The 19,772-nt window shown below is 42.2% G+C and overlaps 2 protein-coding genes across 2 annotated transcripts in view; one reads left to right on the top strand and one right to left on the bottom strand.

Annotated features, from left to right (window-relative positions):
* PPM1J (protein phosphatase, Mg2+/Mn2+ dependent 1J) overlaps positions 1-17,725 on the top strand; it is a 315,203-nt gene extending 297,478 nt beyond the window's left edge. Inside the window, exon 8 of the mRNA XM_075196263.1 lies at positions 17,609-17,725. Coding sequence (XP_075052364.1) covers positions 17,609-17,710 — 102 coding nt within the window. The 3' untranslated portion in view covers positions 17,711-17,725. The remainder of the gene's footprint in view (positions 1-17,608) is intronic.
* The window catches only part of MOV10 (Mov10 RNA helicase), a 76,296-nt gene that overhangs the window by 52,806 nt on the left and 3,718 nt on the right, over positions 1-19,772 (bottom strand). The window lies entirely within an intron of this gene.

The following is a 19,772-nucleotide window of genomic DNA, read 5'->3' as shown; positions in this document are numbered from 1 at the left end:
GCATTTCAGACACATGCCACAAGCAGTATCCTTATTTGTCTCTCTTTTTCCAACTACAATCCTATATTGAGCAATAGTTTATTCACAGATTAACAGGTCAGTGTATTCCTGTGGAGGATGCTGGCACTATGCAAATAAAGGTTAATGGATAAGAGCCATGGGAGATTTACTGCAAATCACAGTTTACCTAAAATGGGTGCTCTTATTAGAAGTTACACAATTAAATAAATGACACCACAAATTTCAGTCACATACCCTCTTCTCTCATACTGGCAGATTCTGTTACACCACTGGTTTTGGGCTGCAGAGCAATACATTGATGTCTTTTGCTTCACAAGCTGATTGATTATGTGATCACAATGCACACTGGAGCTTGCTATTTAGCACACTGACTCCCATGGTGCACTTGGATTTAAATGCTTTATACTAACAAATTAAAAACTATCATATTAAATTGCATCCACATTGGTGTCTATCATCTTTCATTCCACAGTTACTTATTAGTAAAGTGCAATGGTTTTGATTTGGATTACTATTTACTTAGTTTTTCTTGATATCCTTCTCATTCTATTCCACCTGTTTCTCTAATTCCAGCTAATCTCTGCAAGGGAGGTGCCCACCAATGATATGTTTCTGATTCCTTTTTTTAGTCTTAAAAATACTGGCATTTTGTAAGTATGTTTACAATTAATGTTTACAGTAGTTTTATCTGATTTTATCATACCCTGTAACTTGATTAGGTAGAGAAACAATAAACTTTAACACTGTAGGTACAGTGCAAGGAGAGTCTCCAAGGAGCACATTTTTGGGGACCTTTTTCTCAATTTTCCTCACACTGGGATGAGAATCATTGGTCCTGGTTTCAGCTCTCCTGTCCTGTTCATATGAGTGGCAACAGAGGCTGCGTGCCACTACAAAATGCTGGAAAATTGTACCTACACACTCTCCTGAACAGTAGAGGCAAGCTAGCACTAGAACGACTATCTTTCCTGCGCCTGTTTTACATTCAGTCTGAGCTGCTTTCACTAGTTGGTCAATGCACTGACCCTGCAAACAGGGGCCACTGGAACCTATGTAGTTGTAGTGTAGTCGGTACATATCACCTGTAAAAAATCATATACAATCTCAACCTACTTGGCCTCAATATGGACATATGAAGATATGATCATAGGTAAAATAAATTTAGGAGCCATCTGTCAGTGATCTACTTTTGAATGAGTTGTCACTTGGTAACCATTGACTTGGAAGCAATAGGGTGCATCACACACCTACCTTTGTGTATTCCTCCTTTGCCATGGGGTGAAAAATGCTGGACCTAAAGGGATCCTCTGTTCCTTGGCGAGTATGCAGCTGGGGAAGCTCAATGCACAGGTGCGAAAGGAACTGTGACAGAGCTAATTCGAGTACAGGTACTTTCATTTAACTACTCGTCCATGAGTAAAGATTATAGACATTACTAGTTATTTCTGGTTTATCACTCAGCTATCAATGACTATTGGAAAGTCCATTACCACCCGAAAGTAAAGTACACCAACATAAACTACAGATATATGTGCAGTACTGCTTAGAATAGGACATTTAACTATATTTCAATTAGCATTACGTTTGAAAAAAGTGTGACTGAAATTACGTGTCTGATATGTAGAACAGTATTTATTTATATAGATATTTAACTCTATTCAAACGATTTATTTATCACTCTTATGTTGGCCCTACCAGTCATTTTTGGCAAATATTTATATATATGTACATTTACTTGTAATTACTACTGCCACTACTGTTTATCATATTAACTCTTTAGTAAATGGACCGTGGTGGCTTCTACAGCTAGCTTGTGTGTACTCAGAATTTTGTTGATCGGTCTCTAAAGTCACCTCTGGTGGTCCCAACCACATCCCAACAGAACTGCTGAAGAAGACTTGGCTGGATGTACTGTGTCTGGAGAACTGTAAGAGAGGCACATGCAAGTAAACACTATACACCATAATAATGTTCCCTAATTGTGAAGAAGGGGGTGTTACATTTGATTACCCTTTCGTATATGTCATGTAATATGCAGACTTTCAGGTGCCCAGATCCCCATATATACTCTCCATAGCCTCTATTGTACATGTTCTGGAAATCAGATATGTAGATTGTGAACAAAAGGATGTATACCTATATAAATTGAGCTTTCAACCTTGTTAGCTCTCTTTGCCTGAATACAGACTTTGACAAAAATAATCCTATATGAGACTCTCATTTGGAAATTGTGTAATGGGTTATGAAATCATCATCATCACCATTTATTTATATAGCGCCACTGATTCCGCAGCGCTGTACAGAGAACTCAGTCACATCAGTCCCTGCCCCATTGGAGTTTACAGTTAAACTTCCCTAACATACACAGAGAGAGAGAGAGAGAGACTAGGGTCAATTTTGATAGCAGCCAATTAACCTACTAGTATGTTTTTGGAGTGTGGGAGGAAACCCGAGCACCCGGAGGAAACCCACGCAAACACGGGGAGAACATACAAACTCCACACAGATAAGGCCATGGTCGGGAATTTAAGTCATGACCACAGTGCTGTGAGGCAGAAGTGCTAACCACTAAGCCACCGTGCTGCCCACGATGAAAGGATTATAATCTATGTACTGTTTGAGTAAACTGCTGTATACAACTGAATTTTTAGATACTGGGTGTGAATGTGGGCCTCACTTTATTTATCCTTATTTGTACTGTTTGCAAGGTGGTATACTCTATATCTTACAGTATCTAGAAATAATAATGAACTGTGAGAGTTGTGAGTGTGTGTTACAAAAGTGGCATAGAGCCAGGAGCTAAATAGGATTAACTACATACACTAAGTACCACAAAACAGAGATGAAGTTGTATAAACTGTGAGTTCCAGCAAAAGTTTGGCAGAAAACTATCAATTTCCTCAAACACATGCAGAAATAAAACACAACCCTCAAGCAATATATCTAACAAACACTTTCGAGCAGATAACAGGAGGCAGGATGGCCTCCTTTGATGCAGTGTCAGTCATCTTGGCTGAGGGCAATGTTTAAAAGCCATAGTTGGTCATATATGATCTGCCATCTGTAGGGCATATTTTTTGCCAAGCCTAGGATCTCTGGATTTATTACAGATAAACAGGATGCCAGTCTGGATATAGGTGAGCAATGAAGAGGGTGAATGAGTGTTTTGTAAAGAAGTTGTTTATTTCCATTAAATGTATTTTTTCAAATGTGTATTTCTTTGTTACATTATTCCCTGATGCACTAGCTGTCCCAGTGAGCCCTGGGTGCCCAGGAATTCTAGTACTTGTGGTTCACCAAGTTCCAGCATGCCCTGGCAGCCATGGGTATGTTGTCGCTTGTATAGCAAAGAACAATAAAACATGTTAGGGTTAAAGATTGGTAAAGCCAACTGCACTGTAACTTGCCTAATTTTCTTGATGATCTTAAATGGACCATTGAACCTAGGTCCCAATTTAGCAGTGTTTTGACGAATAAGGATGTTTTTTTTGTCAAAAGCCACCCAAGGTCCCCAATGAGGAATGTAAACAGTCTGTGATATTTATCAAACTTTTTTGGCTTGACAGCTGCTTGGGACAAGGCCTCATGACCTTTCCTCCAGGCTGATTTGAGTGTTCTGGCCATATCACAGTTATCAGAAGAGAATGCAAAATCAGGAATAAAAAAAGATTTGGTCTTAAGATGAACTCCATAAATGCAGTATAGATGTGATATTCCAGAGGAGGAATGTGGAGAGTCATTCTAAGCAAATTCAGCCCATGGTAGATGTCCTACCCCCAATCATGCTGCAAAACAGAAGTGTAACATCTTAAATATTGATCCATGGTTTGATTAACTCTCTCCTTCTGCCCATTCATCTGTGAATGGTATGCAGTTCATAAATTGAGACCTATGCCAATCAGATTACAGAAGGCTTTCGAAAAATGACCTGTGAAGTGTACACCCCTGTCAGATACAATATTTAGCATAAAAGAGAAAAAGGAAAGAATGATCACATGGGGCACTCATTGATGGATATGAACACATATATGTAAATCATTTTTATCTGATCAGGATTTTCCCTGAATAAATCTTTATTAATATTTATAAACTTAGGTCTATTAGCGAAATATTAAAATTGTAAAATGAGTGACAAACTGGGTAGAAATAACAGTTAAAAAGACAAATACTTTTGTCTAGCCACGCTGCTGCTCTTTATTGGTAGATCAAAACTCTATATGTCTTGTCCCATGACATGTATAATAAATATTGATTCTATACCATAACCTTAATAAAGGAACTAGTTGTGTCTTAATTTGCCACTTTATCGATTCGTCTCCTGATTAGGAGCAAAACAATAAGCGTGGTTGAGAAGGCGATTGTTTAATATAAGTGTTTATAAACACACACCGAGCTCATGGAACCCATGAAATTCCTCTATGTGCTTATGATTCCCATACTAGGTAATACAGCATTGGTCTCGTATATACCTATAAACCCCTTGAAATGATTGTGAAGCTAGACTACTATAAGTCCTTCCTGGTTAATAATAATAGATACAAGTGGGTAGTTAATTTCATTTCATTCAGCGGGACCATCACACTGAGGAGCCATTCTGAATCTCATTTACTAAGCTACTGTATCTAGATAACCTTTTCAACACTATAGCGCCTACATAAAATTCTGATACTAGCAAGCACACAACTAATAGTTCCTAATATATATAGGCTTTCATAAGCTTAGTAACAGTTTAAGGTAAAGTCTGAGCAGCGAGCGCAGCGTCCGCCGACGCGCGTTTCGCTATCAGCTTTACAATTGGGAACAAGCATTAATAAAACAATACTGGGTAATACATACAGACAGAGAGGTAAAAGGGACCTGCTCGCAAGCTTACAATCTATGGGACAATGGGAATTTGAAACACAAGGGCATGTGCTACATCATATTGCACATAGGACCAGCTAGAATGCAAAGGTAAAAAGTACTCAGTGGGCTGTGTGTTCAGTCACACAGCAATGTTGGTCAGAGGGTTGTTGTCTTATGTTAGCTGTGTAGAGGGTGGTAATAGGGTAACCTATAGAGATTAATATGCTAGTTGAGGAATATTATAAGCTTGTATGAAGAGGTGGGTTTTCAGAGAACGCTCAAAGGTTTGAAGACTAGAGGAAAGTCTTACTGTGCGAGGGAGGGAATTCCACAAAGTGGGTGCAGACCGAAAAAAGTCCTGTAACGGGAAGGGGAGGATGTGATGAGAATGGAAGAGAGATGCAGATCTTGTGCAGAACGGAGGTGTCGAGTTTGGAGATATTTTGAGACAAGCAAGGGGATGTATGTCGGGGCAATTCTGTTGATGGTCTTGCATGTTAGTAGAAGAATTTTATATTGGATTCATTGAAATACAGGGAACCAATGTAGAGACTGACAAAGTGGCTCAGCAGATGAGGGTTTGCAAGGAAAATCAATCTAGCCGCTGTGTGGAAAATAGATTGTAGGGGTTCAAGACTGATTTTGGGAAGACCAGTAAAGAGGGAATTGCAATAGTCGACGTGGGAGATGATGAGTGCATGAATTAAGGTTTTTGCAGTGTCCTGTGTGAGATATGTGCGTATTCTGGAAATGTTCTTTAGATGTATGTAACATGATTTAGATATATAGTCGATGTGGGGAATAAACGATAGTTGTGAGTCAAGAATTACACCTAGGCAGTGAGCTTGCGGGGTGGGATTTATGGTCATGTTAGCAACAGAAATATAAATGTCAGGCAGGAAGCTTCTGTTTTTGGGTGGAAATATTATTACTTCAGTTTTTGAGAGATTGAGTTTGAGTTGGCGAGAAGACATCCAAGATGAAATGGCAGAAAGACAGTCAGTAACGCGAGACAAGACAGATGGTGAAAGATCAGGAGAGGATAGATCGATTTGTGTATCATCCACATAGAGATGATACTGAATTTCAAAGGAGCTTATTAGTTTTCCAAGAGAAGTAGTGTAGATGGAGAATAGCAGAGGACCTAGCACTGAGCCTTGTGGTAATCCAACTGATAAAGGAAGCGGAGCAGAGGTGGATCCAGAGAAATTAACACTGAAAGAGCGATTAGATAGGTAGGATGAGAACCAGGATAGGACAGTGCCTTCAAGACCTAGGGATTGTAGCGTTCATATGAGGAGAGAGTGGTCAACAGATTGCTTGCGGAAAGGAAGCGTGTGAGGCTAGTGTAGGCAAGTCTCTCTAGATGCTTGGAGGGCACGGGAGCTGAGAGATGGGACTGTAATTGGGACTGATAGAGAGCTTGGGTTGGAATCTTGTTTTATAGAATAGGAGTAATCACTACGTGCTTGTATAGTGATGGAAAGAAGCCAGTAGAGAGTGAGAGATTACAGATTTTAGTTAGAGGTGAAATGAGCACAGAAGACAGGGATCTACTAATTTGCAAGGGAATAGGATCAAGAGGACAGGAGGTAGAGTAGTAAGATAAGAAGAGAGTAGAAATTTCCTCTTCATTTGTGGGGTCAAATGAAGAGAGAGTGTCAGAGGGTAAGGGGAAGGAATTGAGCTGATTGCTTGTCGAAAAAGAGGATACCATTTCTAGTCTGATCTTATCAATCTTGTCCTTGAAGTAGGAAGCAAGATCCTGGGCACTGATAGTAGATGGAGGGTTCGGGTTGGGAGGATTGAGAAGAGATTTAAATGTGTTAAAAAGGCGTTTGGGGTTAGAAGCCTGAGCATAGATAAGAGATTGGAAGTATGTTTGTTTTGCAGTGTCCAGAGCATTTCAATAGGAGCTGTAGATAGAAGTATATGTGAAGAAGTCATTAGAAGTGCGAGTTTTACGGCAGTGATGTTCTGCTTTACGGGAAAGTTTTTGAAGATTTTGCGTTTCTGTAGTGTGCCACGGCTGACATCAACGTGTTGTATATAGTGTGGCTCGAGCCACTTGATCAAGGGCTGTTGCTAAGGTTTGGTGAAAATGAGGTACTGCCATCTCAGGGGTTAGCACATAAAGAAGATTCTGCAGAGGATCTCCTATCTGGATTATCATACAGGAGGTATAATGCAGAAAAGAATGATTCCAGTGTCTGTAATGCAGAATCAAGAGGCTTTAATGAAAAAGCCCAGGATTGTTGTTCTATTTGAAGGAGTGAGCTAAGCTAAGGAAGCCCACTTGTTGTGATTGAGTACCAGAGGACATTAGTCGCAAACAGAAATACAATTTACAACTGTTCATGAAGTTGCCAAAGCAATATGTGGAAGGAGCATTTTAGATTCAAAATGTGCAGTCTGTATAATAGCAGTGCTCTTAATACATTCTTCCTGAGCTGCAGAATGAGTAACAAGCCACAATGTAATTCAGGGATCATGCAGTAGGATAACATTCCTTTGTTGCAGCACAGTTAAAATCAATATCTCAGAAGTAATGCTGGTGCAGATTTACACAGAGTCAAGAAATCACTGCGAAGCCCACAAGCGAGCAAAAGATGGTTAACATCTGTGCCTGGATATTCTGACTTTAGCTATGTATGAATAGTGTGCAGATGTACACCAGAAAACAAATGCCAGGAGACAAATATAAGCTGAGCCAGGAACCAACAGACTTGTTTGATATTATCCAGGTACCATGAGTCCAAAATAAGCAGAACCAGGAACTAGCATACCTGTATGAAGCAATCCAGGTGTCAGGATACAAATGAATGCAGAGCCAGGAACAACAGATGCAAGGTCAGGAACAAATAGAAAACAGGTATAGGAACCAGGAAGCTAGCTGTCCAAAGCTATCACTGGCAATGAGTGCATTATAGGTGAGAGTATAAATAGTAGAGTCTTCCTATCAGCTTACAGAGGAAGACACAGCTGAAGTGCAGATCTGAAGTAGATCTGTGTATCCAGCAGGATGCAAGACAGATTTAACCCTATCACCTTGCATTTGTTAACATAAATTTGATATTTTTATCACCACTTTCAATTTTATGCACATCGTTTTATAACCCCTGAAAACACACCTAAACCATTTTCTTTGACTAAGCCTTGTTACCTGTCAATGCTATTGCACACTGCTTCTATATTCTTGCCCTCCCATAGTTGTGCACATAGTAAGATAAATTCTACTGTAAATATACTGTATGTAATATCCCTGCCAGTGAGATGAAACCACCCATTTGCCTAAAGTGGCTGCTACAGATGTCCCAGCCACCACTGTTTTAAATTATAAAAAAAAAAAAAATTTCAGCATCAATAATTATAATGTTGGAAAAAAGAAAATGTGTATTTAATAAATTACTTTTTATTTCAATAATTCAGATAAATGAAAATATAAGACCCTCAATATACCTTTTATTAAATAAAAATATGTAATGTACAAAGTCACAATTAAAATAAATAATTAGTAGCAGCAAATGTTGCATTTGAGATGGTTGCCTAAGATGCAGCTTCCAAACTGCCAAACATTCTTTAATATTTTTGATAACAACATGTCTGTCATAGCAAGTAATTTAATATGCTAAGGGTGGCATTTTTGTTTAAGAGCTGTTTGAACACTGCAGCATAGTAGCAGGAGAAACACTGAATTGAAATGCTTAAGTACAGTACATTATAAATTGCAACATTTCATAATACATGCTCCTCTCTATTTATATTCTTGTTCTGCATCCTATTGTCTATACTGTGTCTATCCAAGGTATTTAAAAAATATTTCCTATCATATTGCTATTTGTATACAAATGTATCTGTTATTTTCTACTAGTACCCACTTATTTTGAATTTATGTTTTATTATTATTATTATTATTATTATTATTATATGATATTTCATTGCCATTTACCCAACATTACTGTGATAAAGTATTTTGCACTGTGATAGTGGTGTACAGCAGTGTTTGCTGTTTATTACTCCGAGGGGTAGATTTACTAAAGCAGTGAAGGTGATGGCCCTCTAAACTTCACAAGGGCAGCCTGTTACTTTTAATCTCAGTAATAAATTAAAACAATCCATTTTATCAAAAAAGAGACACCTATCTGTAATAACATATCAGCAGGCATTTTAAACAAATGTTACAAGGTATAACAAACAAATCTGACAATAAATCAGGAAGAAGCTATACTAAAACTTTATAAAAAAAAAGGAAAATTGGGGTGTTGCCCATAGCAACCAATCACATTCTAGCTGTCATTTATCTTATACATTTTAGAAATGATAGCTAGAATCTGATGAGCAGCACCTCCACTTTTCTGTTTTAAAAGGTTTAGTAAATCCACCCCAAGTATACAGTATAGTACTTCATGTTCCCTTATGTAGACTGTTTAAATGTTGAAACAGACTGGTTAGCAAAATAATTTGGTTTGGATTATTCCAGAATTACTGTATCTTCCTGTCCTTATTTTAGGTAAAGTTTTTCGGTGTTTTTAGACTTCTCCCTCATTGTACACTTTGCAAGATTTGACACCAAGGTTTCCTGATCCCTTGAAAATGTCACGGGCACTAGGAGTTCTGCCCAGGATTCACCAGTTGACTATGCTTACCAGAGGGGCGGAGTTTGCACAGCGGTCCTCTGGCAGCAGGGTGAATAGTGGAACGTATATAACAGCAGATGGAGAGAGGATGCCAATGGAATTGATGATAGTCAGTGACTTGCAGCTATACTGGTAGATGAGTCAGCGACTTGCAGATATACTGGTAGATGAGTCAGCGACTTGCAGCTATAGTGGAAGGCAGGTTTCAACCACGGAGAGCAGGGTGGACGTGAGCAGGTGAAGGAAGGTAATGGGAGAGTCAGTGGTCTGCGGATAGCAAGTTGTACCACTGCTGTGATGGGAAGACTTGTCCAAGTGCAGGTAGGTAGTGGGGAAGTCAGTGGTCTGCGTTCAGCAAGTTGTACCACCGCTGTGTAGGGAAGACTTGTCCAGGTGCAGGTAGGTAGCGGGAAGTCAGTGGTCTGCGTATAGCAAGTTGTACCACTGCTGTGATGAGAAGACTTGTCCAGGTGCAGGTAGGTAGCGGGAAGTCAGTGGTCTGCATGTAGCAAGTTGTATCACTGCTGTGATGAGAAGACTTGTCCAGGTGCAGGTAGGTAGAGGAGGCGTCAGTGGTCTGCGGACAGCAAGTTGTACCACTGCGAGGAGGTGAGGACTTGTCCAGGTGAGGATAAGTGGAGGAATGAATAGAGTCAATAATTGTATGAATACAATGAGAGCACAGAGGAACTTGCTCCAAACAGATATGCAACGTTATAGCTAATAGTCTATGGCGGTATGTTTACCGCTGCTGAGTAGAGAGGCTTGTACAAAGCGGATATGCAGCGTATCAGCTAATAGTCTTTAGAGGGTATGGATACCGCTGCTGAGTAGAGAAGCTTGTCCTAAGCGGATATGCAAGGTAACAGTTGATAGTCAATAACAAGTAAGCATACCGCTGATGAGTAGAGAAGCTTGTCCACGAGGATATGCAGGCACAGCAGGAGCGCTGAACGGCTGAAGCGGGTATGGGAACCGCAGGTGAGCAGAGCAGGTAATCCAACAGTCAGCTGAGGACACGAGCAGGATACAGAAGTCAGTAGCGGGTATGGGATCCACCGATGAGTAGAGCAGATAATCAGCAGGAAGCTGAAGACACGAGCAGGACATAGGAGTCAGTAGCGGGTATGGGAACCACCGATGAGTAGAGCAGGTAATCAGCAGGAAACTGAAGACACGAGCAGGACACAGGAGACACCTTCAGGGACTCACAGGGAATGAGACTCAAGATCAGGCAACGATGTAATGAGCACAGGTGCCTTAAATAGGGAGAGGTGCCTGATCCACCAATTAGATTAAAAGCAAAGGTCATAAGAGTTCTTGGATGCTGCGCATGCACAGTCCATCAAGATGGCGGATGGCCGCGGCTCAGGACAGGCGCCGGCAGGAAGGCTAGAGAACCACGCACCAGCGCAGAGGCACTCACGGTCCGGTGAGTGACAGAAAAAATGTAAAATGGGTGGTTGATTGTATGTATTCTAAAAAGATCACATAACTTCCTGGTGATTTTAAAATTATTATGGTTTACACTAAATTATCCTATATAGAACCACAAATTAAAATATGTACTATTTATAAGTAGGGAATAATAAATAATAAATGTTCATGACAACAAAAGGCATAAGGTATTTTCTTTACCTATGCGTGGTATCTGCAGTACAGTTTTCTCAATAATCCATAGATTGCAACTGAACAGTGCCTCTCAGAGGCCAGATTACCATGAAAAGCAGGGAAATACTACTTCTGCTTTCCTAAGCAACATCTTTTGAACACATCATCTCTTGAACATTTTTGTTTTCTTCAGCAAAAAGAAAATACTAAAAATTAGGGATGTGCACCGGCGACTTTTGAGGTCTCGTGTTTTGTGTTTTGGATCCGGATTTTCGTTATTTTTGAGGTTCGGATTTGTCTCGCAAAACACTTGACGAAAGGTCTCGGTTCGGATTTAAGGTATTGGATTCGGATTTTTTTTGAAAAAAACATAAAAAGTTTAAAAATCAAGTTTTTGGGCTTATTTTCACTCCTAGGCTATTATTAACCTCAATAACATTCAATAACAAGCATTTCCACTAATTTACAGTGTATTGTGAACACCTCACAATATAGTTATTAGTCCAAAACGTTGCAACAAGGTATCTTTCTGGACTGCGTAGAGGAGTGGGTCACCACAATATATATTAAAAACCCTGAACTTTTATGATTCGCACCAATAATTGTACCTGGACTGCGTAGAGGAGTGGGTCACCACAATATCTTAAAAACCCTGAACTTTTATGATTCGCACCAATAATTGTACCTGGACTGCGTAGAGGAGTGGGTCACCACAATATCTTAAAAACCCTGAACTTTTATGATTCGCACCAATAATTGTACCTGGACTGCGTAGAGGAGTGGGTCACCACAATATATATTAAAAACCCTGAACTTTTATGATTCGCACCAATAAATGTACCTGGACTGCGTAGAGGAGTGGGTCACCACAAGATAAATTAAAAACCCTGAACTTTTATGATTCGCACCAATAAATGTACCTGGACTGCGTAGAGGAGTGGGTCACCACAATATCTATTAAAAACCCTGAACTTTTATGATTCGCACCAATAAATGTACCTGGACTGCGTAGAGGAGTGGGTCACCACAATATATATTAAAAACCCTGAACTTTTATGATTCGCACCAATAAATGTACCTGGACTGCGTAGAGGAGTGGGTCACCACAATATATATTAAAAACCCTGAACCTTTATGATTCGCACCAATAAATGTATCTGGACTGCGTAGAGGAGTGGGCACTGGGCACCACAATAAAATATATAAAAAACCTTCAACAGATCTGCATTACACTACACATACGGCTGCTCCTCCATCCTCTCCATCATATACATGTTGGAGTTTTAGCGTGTGACAACCTCTTGTTTTTGATAATGTCAGTGCATTTGGAATATTTTTCAATTTGCCCCACACCACTGAATGTACTTTATCTATGATACGCAATACGCATCTATCTATCTTGACTGCGTAGTGTGGTGGCCCCGGTACACAATTTGGTACCGAGGCCACAATATAATTTAAAAACCCTCCACGTGTCGGAATTCCACCAAACAAGTATCTGGACTGCATAGTGGGGTGGCCCCGGTACCCAATTTGATACCGGGGCCACAATACCTCCTCCAAACATGCTCCAGACAATTCGTCATTGACAGACCCCAGACAGACAGGGTCGTTGTGTTATTGTTTGACTTTGTAAACCCAAAAAAATGTCCCTGTTGCACATAGTCGTGCAATGAAGACTGACTTTTTCATTTAAAGGCACGATCTTTAAAGTGTAGTGTTTGTAAGTCTAAGTCATATTATACTTTTGGTAAAATTGGTTTTTTTTGTTCCTCTTTATGGTAATTAATTAGTAATAGAATTAAAGTAGGAAATAGAATTAAATAGAATTAAAGTAGGAAATAGAGTGGTATAGAGTTGTAGTGTGGTATAGATAGAGTGGTCCACACAATATAATAATAAAACCCTCAACTGGTCTGAATTCCACCAAACAAGTATCTTGACTGCGTAGTGTGGTGGCCCCGGTACACAATTTGGTACCGAGGCCACAATATAATTAAAAAACCCTCCACGTGTCGGAATTCCACCAAACAAGTATCTGGACTGCATAGTGGGGTGGCCCCGGTACCCAATTTGATACCGGGGCCACAATACCTCCTCCAAACATGCTACAGACAATTCGTCATTGAGAGACCCCAGACAGACAGGGTCGAAGTGTTATTGTTTGACTTTGTAAACCCAAAAAAATGTCCCTGTTGCACTTGCACATAGTCGTGCAATGAAGACTGACTTTTTCATTTAAAGGCACGATCTTTAAAGTGTCAGAAAGAGAGAGAAGACACAGGAGAGGAGAGTTGTAGCTGGGGACCTGGGGTGGAAGCTCCCAGGCTCCCCCAGCATTGCCTGGAAGTCTGAGCGTGGTGACTGAGCCAGGGCAAGGAATGTGTGCCCTGGATGAGGGGGAGAACTCCATGCCACTATAGTGAACCCAAGAGAGAGGGGGACACTGCACATGGAAGAGGCCCTGGAGTGAGGGCTGCTACAAGAGGCATGGTAGCTGTAGTGTCAGATCCTGAGGCTGAGAGTACACAGAGTGACGTGTCAGAGCACAGGAGACATTATCCCCGCAGAGGAGGGATGAGCTGCAGTTGAGAGGTATGTTGTTGAAATAGGACATGCACACTTTAACAAACCAATCATTTCAGCGACAGGGCCTACCAAACAACTTTGACTGAAATGATTGGTTTGTTTGGGCCCCCACACCAAAAAAGCTATTCATCTCTCCCTGTACAGACTAAACAGGCTCTACTGAGGCAAGATGTCGTCCTCATCCTCAACCTCTGATTCCTCTCCCCCTACAGTGTCTACTTCCTCCTCATCACACATTATCAATTCGTCCCCGCTGGACTCCACAACCACAGGTCCCTCTGTAGTATCTGGAGGGCAGTGCTGTACTTCATTGAGGAATTGATTATTCATTTTTATAAACATCATTTTTTCAACGTTGTGAGGAAGCAACCTCCTTCGCCGCTCACTGACCAGGTTCCCCGCTGCACTAAAAACTCTTTCCGAGTACACACTGGAGGGGGGACAACTCAGGTAAAATAGAGCCAGTTTGTACAGGGGCTTCCAAACTGCCTTTTTTTCCTGCCAGTAACAATATTAACTGTCTGACATGTCTACTTGGATGGTGTCAGCAAAGTAATCATCCACAATTTTTTCTATTGTCACAGCATCCAATGCAGCGAGAGTAGACATGTCTGCAATGGTTGGCAGGTCCTTCAGTCCGGACCAGATGTTATCAGCATCCCCGCCAGTGCCTCTTTTGGGAAAACTGAGCTTTTTCCTCGCAGCCATAGATGTGGAAGAAAATGAGGGTGGAGCTGTTGGCATGTCACGGTCCTCTTCAGAGGACAATCTCCTGACCAGCAGGTCTTTGCACCGCTGTAGACTTGTGTCCGCCGGAAACAGAGACACAACATACGCTTTAAACCGAGGATCGAGCACGGTGGCCAGAATGTATTCCTCTGACTTTAAAAGAGTGACCACCCTCGGATCCTGGCAAAGCGTACGAAGGGCTACATCCACAAGAGCTACATGCTTGCTGTAATCGCAATGGCTTACCAGCTCCTCCCTCACTTTCTCCAGCTGCTTCTGCAACAGCCTGATCAGGGGAATGACCTGACTCAAGCTGGCAGTGTCGGAACTGACTTCTCGTGTGGCAAGTTCAAATGGCTGCAGAACCTTGCACAACACGGAAATCAGTCTCCACTGCGCTTGACTCAGGCGCATCCCCACTCCTTTGCCTATGTCGTAGGTGGCTGTGTAGGCCTGAATGGCCTTTTGCTGCTCCTCCATCCTCTGCAGCATATAGAGGGTGGAGTTCCAGCGCGTCACAACCTCTTGTTTGAGGTGATGGCAGGGCAGGTTCAAGCTTTTTTGATGTGCCTCTAGTCTGCGGTAGGCACTGGCTGAATGCCGAAAGTGTCCAGCAATTTTGCGGGCCACCGCAAGCATCTCCTGCACACCCCTGTCACTCTTGAGGTAATGCTGCACCACCAAATTAATGGTGTGGGCAAAACATGGGACGTGCTGGAAATTGCCCATATTTAATGCCCGCACAATGTTACTGGCATTGTCTGACACCACAAATCCCCATGAGAGTCTAAGTGGGGTAAGCCACTGGGAGATAATTTCCCTCATTTTCTCTAATATGTTGTCAGCGTTGTGCCTCTTATTAAAGCCTGTAATGCACAATGTTGCCTGCCTTTGCATGAGCAGCCATTTTGTAGATGCTGCTACTGATGCAGCTGTTGCTGTTGCTGCGGAAGGGGATGCATCTACCCAGTGGGCTGTCACAGTCATATAGTCCTTCGTTTGCCCAGAACCACTTGTCCACATGTCCGTGGTTAAGTGGACAGTGGGTACAACCGCATTTTTAAGAGCACTGAGGACACTTGATCGTACTTCTCTGTACATTTTTGGTATCGCCTGCCTAGTGAAGTGGAATCTCGACGGGATTTGGTACCGGGGACACAATACCTCCATCAACCCTCTAAATCCCACTCCACTGATGGCGGACACCGGGCGCACGTCTAACACCAACATTGCAGTTACAGCCGCAGTTATACGCTTTGCAATAGGGTGACTACTATCGTATTTGGTGGTCATGGCAAACGACTGTTGGACGGTCAATTGTTTGGTGAAAGACTTAGCGGTCTTACGACTTCCCCTCTGGGAAGATGACCGACTAACAGCAGCAACAGCAGCAGTGGCAGTAGTAGGCGTACCGCTGCAGGATTCCTCGGATGAATCCCGTATTGAGGAGGACTCAGTCTGGCTGCTGACTTGGGCTGCAGGACTGAATCTGATGGAGATTGTGGAGGAAGTTGACGAGGAGGGTGTTGCTGGTGTGTATCCAACTGGACCACGGGATTTAGGTGTCCCTGTACCGATGAGGGTCCTAGCCCCAGTTCCTGAACTAACCACTGAACTATGAAGGTTATTCAGGTGACGTATAAGGGAGGATGTTCCTAGGTGGGCAAGATCCTTACCCCTGCTTATTTGAGCTTTACATAAGCTACATATTGCCATACATTGGTTGTCTGGATTTGGATAAAAATAACTCCAGACCGAAGAGGTGCATTTTTTGGTCTTCTGACCAGGCATGACGATGGGCTTTTTCATCCCATGGACATCAGCTGTTTCCCCCCCTGGTGCCTCATTTACAATAACCACATCACCATCCTCATCATCAAGTTCCTCCACAGCGCCAGCTACATCATCAATAGCCTCCTCCCGAGCCACCTCTTCCCGTACAGTGATGGGAAGGTCAGGCTTGACAACCACCAACACCCTTGGACTCGCCTTGGGGATTTGTGATAATTTCTCTTTAGAAGGCAGAGTTGTTTGCTGTTTTGTTGCTGACAGCATAACTCTCTTCAATTTTTTGTAGGGGGGGGGAGGAGGAGGAGGGCTAAGATCCGTGGGTGAAGCTGAACCACTAGTCATGAACACGGGCCAGGGCCTAAGCCGTTCCTTGCCACTCCGTGTCGTAAATGGCATATTGGCAACTTTACGTTTCTCCTCAGATGATTTTAAGTTTCTCTTTTTGCTACTTTTTCTTAACTTGGGCTTTTTGGATTTTACATGCCCGGTACTACGAGATTGGGCATCGGGCTTGGAAGACGACGTTGATGGCATTTCATCGTCTATGTCATGACTAGTGGCAGCAGCTTCAGCATTAGGAGGAAGTGGGTCTTGATCTTTCCCTACTTTATCCTCCAAATTTTTGGTCTCCATTATATGTAGCACAAGATACTGCAGAATGTGTGAACTTGGTAATATTGCAGTACCAATGGACTTATACTGCTGGATTGGTTTTGCAAATTTGGTTATAATTATTATATATTTTTTTTTTTTTTAATTTTTTTTTTTTTTTTACTTTTTTTTTTTTTTTAAAAAACTTGGGAATAGTGGGGAAATAACTATGCCCTTAGAAGCACAGAGCACAGGACACAGCACCACTGGACTGAACAGGACACGGCACAGGACCCAGCAGCACTACGGAACTCAGCAGGACAGAGCACAGGACACAGCACCACTGGACTGATACTGCAGAATGTGTGAACTTGGTAATATTGCAGTACCAATGGACTTATACTGCTGGATTGGTTTTGCAAATTTGGTTATAATTATTATATATTTTTTTTTTTTTTAATTTTTTATTTTTTTTTACTTTTTTTTTATTTTTAAAAAACTTGGGAATAGTGGGGAAATAACTATGCCCTTAGAAGCACAGAGCACAGGACACAGCACCACTGGACTGAACAGGACACGGCACAGGACCCAGCAGCACTACGGAACTCAGCAGGACAGAGCACAGGACACAGCACCACTGGACTGATACTGCAGAATGTGTGAACTTGGTAATATTGCAGTACCAATGGGCTTATACTGCAGGATTGGTTGTGAAAATTTTATGGTAATTAAAAAATATTAAAGTAGTTTTTGGTATTTTTTAAAAAAACTTTTTTTTATTTTTTTAAACACAGGGGAATATTGGGGAAATAACTATGCCCTTAGAAGCACAGAGCACAGGACACAGCACCACTGGACTGAACAGGACACAGCACAGGACCCAGCAGCACCACTGACCTCAGAAGGACAGAGCACAGCACACAGCACCACTGGACTGATACTGCAGAACACAGCACAGCACAGCACAGCACAGCACAGCACAGCACAGCACTAAACAGCACAGCACAGCACAGCACTAAACAGCACAGAACTAAACAGCACAGAACTAAACAGCACAGAACTAAACAGCACAGAGGACCACCTAACACACCCTCCCTCTACCCTGATCAATGCCCGAGTGAAGATGGCGGCGACTAGCGGGGAATTTATAGGATCCGAGTATCGCGAGATCCGACAACGGGATTATGAGTCAGAGCCTCAGTTTCACTTTTGAATTTGGCGCCAATACCCGGATCTGTCTCGGATCCGACTCGGATCCGCAACGTTCGGGTGGGCTCGGATTTCAGAAATCCGAGTGCGCTCATCCCTACTAAAAATATATAACGTATATCTGAATATCTGTAAATTTCTATGTTTATTTTCCTACAATTAAGATTTGTTTTACCCATCTGGATTTACAAAATTAGAAGAGGCAGAAGCCTAATGTTTTATTGCATTTGCCAGTCTGCTATTCTGGAATGCTTAGCAGACCAACTTAAAAATTTGTAGGTACCCCGTCATATGCACCGTCCAAATTGTAGAGTGTTGACAATGCTCTCTTTCTCTTGCAGCATCTAGAACAAAGCTACAAAAGTGTTCTCTCTCCTATCTTCGCTTCGCAATCTTTGAGCCATGGATTCATAAGAATATCCATTTTCTTTCAGCTATTGGCCCATTTCATGTTTTTCCAGATTTGACGTTACCTGCACGCATTTTGTGTTCTAAAACCCACAATTCTATGAGAATTTTAAAACCAACATTTTGTGCACCAATGTCCAAGTGTCCCAGTTCCAAAACATTGTTAGACAACCTCTGCCTTGTTCACCATGATTCTGAAAGACACTTAGCCACTATGTAGAACACTTTAGTATTCTCTGTGACACATTATAAGGAGTCACAGGGGAGTGGGAAGGTGAGAGGGGCGTGACCTGGTCCCCAAGCACTGGTCACAGGGCCGGATTAACCATAGGGCTAACTGGGCTACAGCCCAGGGTCCTATGGTATCCAGGGGGCCCTTGAAAGTGCTCAGCAGCAGTATTGATCGGTCGGGGGCGGGGGCGCCCCCGGCGCGATCAGTGCTGCTGAGCACTTTCACTACGGTGCTTCTCCGGCGCGCTGTAGTCTCCTTACTGAGGAGATCTCGTGAGTCTTACTCTCACGAGATCTCCTCAGTAAAAAGCATACAGCGCGCCAGAGAAGGAGGTAAGTGTCGGGGGGGGGGGGCGGGGGGAAGGGCAGCTCGGATCACGGGGGGGGGGGTGCGGGCCGATCGGACCACGGGGGGGAGGGGGGCACGGGCAGCTCGGATCACGGGGGGGGGGGGGGCCGAAACGGAGCTCCGTCGCCATTTCACAGACAGAGAAGGGATAGCAGCATCTTTGATAGGGTCTAGTGTAGTTAGGCAGGGTTAGTATAGTGATAGTCTCAAGTCCCATTGCCAGTGCCAGAGCTCACCCACAATTAGGAGAGGTGTCAGTGGGCTTTGTTTAATAGGCTGGTATTGTGCTTTCCAGTTTCCATTCACACTGTACTGTTGCAGAGCTCAGCCAGAATTAGGAGAGGTAGCACAGGGCTTTGCTTAATAGTTCAATAGGCTGTTATTGTTCTTTCCAGTCTCCACTCACAGTGTACTATGCCAGAGCTCACCCACAATTAGGAGAGTTGGCATTTTGCATTTTTTCTTTATAAAAAATTAATACCCTACTATTGTTCTTTACAGTCAAATTGTATTGTGCCACAATTCACGCACAATTAGGATAGTTGGCATTTTGCATTTCCTTTATAAAAATGTAATAGGTTAAAATTGTTCTTTACACTCACAGTGTACTGTGCCACAACTCGCCCACAATTAGGAGAAGTGGCATTTTGCATTTTCTTTATAAAAATTTAATAGGCTGGTATTATTTTTTATACTCACAGTGTACTGTGCCAGAGTTCGCCCAATATCCTCATTAGCGATCGGGCTACATGACTCCTCCC

Source organism: Mixophyes fleayi, chromosome 2 (assembly GCF_038048845.1).
Source record: "Mixophyes fleayi isolate aMixFle1 chromosome 2, aMixFle1.hap1, whole genome shotgun sequence".
NCBI classification, from domain to species: Eukaryota; Metazoa; Chordata; class Amphibia; order Anura; family Limnodynastidae; genus Mixophyes; species Mixophyes fleayi.
This window is presented reverse-complemented; position numbering and strand designations above follow the sequence as displayed.